The sequence below is a fragment of the Habropoda laboriosa genome, unplaced genomic scaffold, assembly GCF_001263275.1.
Source record: "Habropoda laboriosa isolate 0110345459 unplaced genomic scaffold, ASM126327v1 scaffold598, whole genome shotgun sequence".
NCBI classification, from domain to species: Eukaryota; Metazoa; Arthropoda; class Insecta; order Hymenoptera; family Apidae; genus Habropoda; species Habropoda laboriosa.
In genome coordinates this window covers 290,158-297,042 of record NW_017100737.1, presented here as the reverse complement: position 1 = coordinate 297,042, position 6,885 = coordinate 290,158, and the positions used below count along the sequence as shown (strand labels likewise).

The 6,885-nt window shown below is 34.1% G+C and overlaps 1 protein-coding gene across 1 annotated transcript in view; it reads left to right on the top strand.

The window, feature by feature from the left end:
- The first annotated feature begins 519 nt into the window (after positions 1 to 519).
- Positions 520 to 6,885, top strand: part of LOC108577145 (serine/threonine-protein kinase ICK) — a 7,699-nt gene continuing 1,333 nt past the window's right edge. Inside the window, 6 exon segments of the mRNA XM_017940252.1 lie at positions 520 to 532; positions 4,766 to 5,018; positions 5,096 to 5,217; positions 5,361 to 5,573; positions 5,756 to 6,103; positions 6,222 to 6,404. Of these exon segments, the coding sequence (XP_017795741.1) occupies positions 4,857 to 5,018; positions 5,096 to 5,217; positions 5,361 to 5,573; positions 5,756 to 6,103; positions 6,222 to 6,404 (1,028 nt within the window). The 5' untranslated portion in view covers positions 520 to 532; positions 4,766 to 4,856.

The following is a 6,885-nucleotide window of genomic DNA, read 5'->3' as shown; positions in this document are numbered from 1 at the left end:
TACATCTTATAAATAATCTTAAAGAAGTAATTCAGTTAAACTATATTTGTACTTTTTATTAAATCGTTCTCGAAATTTTAATTTAAATAAGAAAGCTTTTTAACGTAAACTTCAATTTCTATTTTAATACAATTTTTTAATTTAACCTCTCTCCTAAAATTATCTTTACAAAATTTGCTAAATTCACCAGGTAACGCCTTCGAATACTAATTATATGATCCTCACAAACGGGTTACGTTAATGTTTTGGACTTCTATAGACAATAATGGATGTTTTACAAACGGTACAAAATTTGTAAAATAAAATGCTTATACGCTGTTTGTTTTAGTTCTGTCAATGAAAAAGTCTGCGACCAGACAACGAACCACCGCGATAGGGGTTGAAACAACCTCCAATAGTTCAAGTTTCAGTTAGTATTTGTAACCATGGCTACACGGTGAAGCATGGCCGCTCGATTAACAGTTTGCGAACGAGCGTTGCGCAGAAAGGTAATCAAGTACATGGAATGCTGGTGAACCAGGTAGTTTTTGTTGTAAGTAGAATTATAATCATTAAATTCGCCTGTGCTTTCATCGGACATTGAAATTTTACCAAGCAATGCTATCAATTTTTAACACTTCCGGTTCAACCATTCCACGGAAAACTTAAATTTCTTTGTTTTCCAAACTATTAGAAAGTTTCAAATCTCGTTCACGTTACAATGTACGTTGAAACTTAAAATTTTACAATTGAATCGAATATTTGAAAATTAACTAGAGGAAAAATATATAATACATAAATATAGTACAATGATTGATTGGTTGTTCGTTGGATATAGCGTGACAAGTATTAAAAAGGAATTGAAATTCTTCAGAAATATATTGAATTTCGTTCGATATTAATAAATGATCATTGAACTTACATTATATCTGCCAATTTAATTCTAATATTAGAAGGAAGTTAGTAGTATAATATATTAACGTAATTTAATTCAATTGTGTGAGAATTAAAAACATTTTATTTCGAAATAGATATCCTATCGCTTCCAAGAAAGCTCCATTATAAAATACAATGTATAGTATATAAGCAACATTAACTGAAGACATAATGGCGGCAATAATAATCTGTAAGGCAGGGGTGTAATTTTTAATAGAAGGTCAAGACTTTCGCGGTGACCTGTTATACACACATACGCGCGCGCACGCTCACACACACACAGATCGCCATCGAGGATACGCGTTTTCTTGAATCGTGAGACCCGAAGAAAATCTATATCCTCGCATGACTGACCTGTCACGGAGATTGCCGACATGCGAGCGTAAGAAAATGCTAATCTCAATGTGGCCTGGATTACCAGGTTCTCCAGTTTGTAGGACAAAGTGATATGTTAATCCTCCCAAGACGTAACTGGGTTATCAAACGACTGGTCGAAACTGTTAACGGTAACATTTTCCACGAATAGCGTATTTACACTATCGAATTGACATTGAATTAAAAAGATCGGAAAAAAAGTAGTTAGATACGTGTAAGCATATTGCCAGGTATATGTATGTTAAATGCACTATGAGATAGCAATGTAACGTCATTATACAAACTTCCGTGTCATTAGTTTGTACGTACTTGTTGTTTGTTTTATTGATATGTTACGTAAGCTAGCAGATGTATAGGACATTGTAACACCATGTGACAGACCGATTGTCCGCGATGGGTACATGGGGAAAGGGGGTACATAATTATCACCTAATAACATCACGTTGAAAATTTATTGGATTTATAGGACCGGAGTGTTAAAGTTTGAGAGTTTTAGAATGCTAGATTTCTAAAGTTTTAAAGTTCCAGAGTTCTAGGATTCGAAAATCTTAGAATTCCGAAGTTTCAAAATTCGAGAGTTCCGAAGTTTAAAGATTTCAAAGTTCCCGAGTTCCAAAATTCCAGATTTTTAGATTTCTAGAATTCTAGAGTTTCAGTATGCTTACCTTTCGAAATATTAGAATTTCAGAGTTCTAAATTATCTGAGCACTAGAGATAAAAAATTCCAGAGTGCTGGTATACTGGAGTGTCTACCAGTGTTCTGGAGTATCAGAGTGTTAAATTATCATCATTAGTTGAGAAATAATTTTCTTCTAATGTTCAACACAGCGCTATACAAATCTGTCCTTCTGTTTCTGAATCAATTTCAAATGCGCGGAAAGACCAAGTAGAAGCTTCGGTTTTTCGCTATTTATTCATGTGCACAAAAGAACATAGAGTACACGTGTCTTTAGTAAAAATCCGTTCATCGATCCAGAAAGTAACAAGTGTCATTGTTTGGAAGTAATTGAAGTTCCATAATCAACCTGCATAGCTGAACGCGACCGTGCATGTTGGTACCAGTATAATGATTCATATTTCACGAACGGTATGTCAGCGTTTCACGACGATCGCATTTCCGTTAGCGACAAAATGAAATTTTAATTTGGTGGTAACCAACTTTCAGTCGTTGCACAGCTTGAAGCGTGTACAGCCTTTTCACAAATCAATTTCTTCAGCGTAGATCTCTTTTCCAATAATAATAATGTCAGTGTACGTAACGTAATTGATTTTATTAAAAGTTTGACCTTAGATAATTTTGAATCAGGGTTCATAGACACGGTCAGGTTTAAACACAGAGAAGAAATCATTCAGAATATATCATTCCCTGTTGTTCCATCCATGAAATCAGATAAGACTCGAGGGTATTATAAATTTATTAACACATGAAAATTAGTTTATCATAATCGATTATCAGCCGCAGGGTTATCTTTTATAAATGATAACTGAGCCTAAAATCCTCAGATAAAATTATCTCCTATTTTAAAGAGAACGGTATTAACAAACATTATCGATTACGATGATCGTTCACGTGATAACAACGAAGCTGACACATGATTTTATTTTCATCTATGTAGATAAAGTGATTTTAAAACAAACTTTCCAATGTGAGATCTTATGTAACACAAATAACGAGCAACCCACTTGAAATGTTTATATCAAAATATATTTTTCCCCTTTCCATAAAGAAAAGTGAATATCTTTAATTTGCACGCATTATTCGTCGCAAAATTTAGAATCAGACCTATCTTGAATTATCGGCGAAAATCGATATCGTAACAAATCGTAAATAGACTATACGAAAGGTCGTCGGATATTCCGTATTAACGGTGACACGCGGACAATTCAATATCGCGATGAAAGCAGTCAGACTTGTCCGCATCACGACACGTGGTTACATAGATAGTAACAATACATGTACAGTTGCGCTCGTTAATATCCGGCCACTCTTTATAACAGTAGAACTTTTTTCAAATTTAACTAAACGACTTGTGTTTTTTTGAGAAGTTAGTAGGATTAATTTACTAGATAAAAGTCCCATTTTATAACTTTTTTTATCTGAGCTTGTAGTGAAAATTTAGAACATACGTTTTGTAGACATGTACAGTTGCGCTCGTTAATATCCGGCCACTCTTTATAACAGTAGAACTTTTTTCAAATTTGACTAAACGACTTGTGTTTTTTTGAGAAGTTAGAAGGATTAATTTACTAGATAAAAGTCCCATTTTACAACTTTTTTTATCTGAGCTTGTAGTGAAAATTTAGAACATACGTTTTGTAGATTTATGTCAATTAAATACATACTGAAAATTTCATCGAAATAGGTTAACGTTGCTATGAGCTATAGTCAGTTAAAAACCGCACGCACGCGCGCGTGCGTGTGTTGTGTGTCTTCGACCCCTGCAAAGGGGTGACTCTATATGATGAAATAAGTCGAAAATGTAGAATAACATTTGTTCAAAACGAAGCTACGTGTCTAAATGAATCGATTTTAAAGATTCGTCGAGTACGCCTGCATTTACACATAATCTCACTTGTATCTATGTTTAACAAATTTCACTGCAAACTATCTGTATTGCTGTTTGGGTTTATCACGTTAGATAATGAAGCATAAGCACAGAAATAAAAGTAAGAACAAACATCTCTGCTGAATCGATCGTAATGGTAAAATAACTTAGCCATCATGATCCTTGCTTTTGAAACAGATGGATTTTTATTTCTGAAGCAACGTTAAGTCTCTTATGTACTACGACGAGAATACAAGAAACTGGAACTCTGCAATTTTGGAATTCAGAAAGTCCCGAATTTTGAAACATAGGAACTCTGGAATTTTTGGAACTCTGCAAATCTGGAATTTTAGAATTCTGGAAGTTTGAAATTTTGGAACTCTAGAACTGTATAAATATATCACTTTAATACAAGCATGTTAATATGCAGAACGATATCGATGACCTTGGAATGACCTTCAAGGTAATCTTGGGGAAACTTTTTTTTATCATAAACTCCTTTAAACATATTGTCTTACTTCCAGTAGCAGCAAAAATAATTTAGATGTACATGATAAGTCGGACACCCTGTATATTACGTAATTATGATTACGGTTATCAGGGATATTGATAGTCGTTCAATGACTCCCACGGTCATCGATAATCTGGAACAGAGAAACCTGTTGAGATGTGTTTAATTAATTACTAAGTGATCAAACGTAATCAATTAAAAACATGAAGGACCAAGATATTATATAATCCCGTGACTTCGTACTGAAAATAACAAACATTTTTGAACGAACTGAAAAAATTTTTATGAAAAATTCTACTATGAAAAGTGCAAAGAAATTGAATAAAATTTAAAGGAATGTTTAAAATAATAATCTGAACTTTGTTTAAAATTCGACACGAACTTAATATTTAAAAAAGAAAACTAATGCCTGTTTCAGAGAATAATATGATGTTTCGAGAGTGTCCTGACACGGAAGATCAGCTGGCAAGCTGAAGAAATGTTGTAAGTCTTGGACAATCGAAGCGTAGATGACCATGAATCGATATATAACGTTGAATCAATTGGGCGACGGAACGTTCGGTTCCGTTGTTCTCGGGGAACGTATCGATACCGGCGAAAAGGTTGCTATAAAAAGGATGAAGAGGAAGTATTACTCCTGGGAGGAAGCGATGAATCTGCGTGAAGTCAAAGTAATAAAGAAGAAGCAATAAAAAGAAACTAGAATGATGAAAAGATTAGGAAATAATTGTAACGCGTTCTATTGTAGTCCTTGAAGAAACTCAGTCACGCGAACGTGGTCAAACTAAAGGAAGTAATTCGCGAGAATGACGTGCTGTATTTTGTCTTCGAGTACATGAAGGAGAACCTTTACCAATTAATGAAGGATAGGTAAAAGTCGCTTATTATACAATGACGTTGATTGATTGAAATCACGGTGTGCTATAAAAATTGTTTTCTAAGAAAATAGATTATTGCGTGCTTGTCAATTAATCAATCCTCATATGAATTCACGAATCCACGTTGTGTAACAGGGACAAACTATTCCCTGAATCGGTGATCAAGAATATAGTGTACCAGGTGCTGCAGGGGCTGGCGTTCATGCATAAACATGGATTCTTCCACCGCGACATGAAACCAGAAAATTTATTGTGCATGGGACCGGAACTGGTCAAGATCGCCGATTTCGGCCTAGCCAGAGAAATACGGTCAAGGCCGCCCTACACGGATTACGTGTCCACCAGATGGTAAGATTTATGGCACAAAATAAAAAGTGTAATCCTGACAAAACATTAAAACTGGATACTTCTGAAGATATTTTGAAAGAATTAATTAGAAGAAATTTTTAAATTCCATGAAATTTTAACTTCTTCTATTTATTAATAGTATTATTATAATATTCGTAATTAATTCAAACAATTTCTTTCAGGTACAGAGCACCGGAAGTGCTCCTGCATTCGACCACCTACAATAGCCCGATTGACATTTGGGCGGTGGGTTGCATCATGGCGGAACTGTACACGTTTCGACCACTTTTCCCTGGTAAAAGCGAGATCGATGAGATCTTTAAAATATGTTCTGTAATTGGTACTCCAGAGAAGGACGATTGGCCAGACGGATATCAACTAGCCGCAGCTATGAATTTTAAATTTCCAAATTTTTCTCGTACATCGTTGAGCATTTTGATACCTAATGCCAGCCAAGAAGCAATAATTCTTATGGAAGACATGTTACAGTGGAATCCTATAAAGAGACCAACGGCACAGCAATCCTTAAGGTAGCTAAAATTGTCAAAATTATTTTGTAAGAATTAAATGGAGAAAAATGGACAAATGAAAATATTTATGAACAATAGTGTACAAAAGATTATTCATAAATCTGTTCTTTTTTTCCAGGTACCCTTATTTTCAAATGAATCCTGCGCGTGTAATACATAGTAAAAAAATCGGCGTCACGTCTCACAGGGATCTTGTTCTGAACAAAGTGAATCTTCCGCCTCCTGTTCCTAAGTCGTACAATTACTCCCAGCAAGATATCCTGGAACACACCTTAGAAACCAGGTAAGATTATAACACTTAAAGCATTTAAAAAAGAAAGGCTCAGGATTTACACTAGATAATATAAAATAAAGAATTAATATCACTATGTTCTTAGAAGATCTTATAAACTCGCTTTAAAAAAAAAAGACACCACAGATCTCCTCACAGTTATCCCTTCCACGATCTATTGTGGGATACTCCGGTTAAATGAAAATAAAACACTTTTATATAAAAAAAAGGTAGCTGTATAACGCAATTTACCAATTATTCAATTATTTTTTTGAAATAACTTTTTCCCAAAAGCTTTGTAACGTGATTCGTTGGCATGATGAATATTTTCCACTTGCAAAATGTTATTATCAAAATATAATTGCATAATTAATAAATTGCTTTCTTTTTTTTTTTTTTTTTAAGGAAAAGTGTTTTATTTGAATTTAATCTCCTCATAGAAAATCGTCACATTCTATTGCCACACTTAGTATAAAGATTAATATTTCTACTCTTGTGAATTATAGAGCTC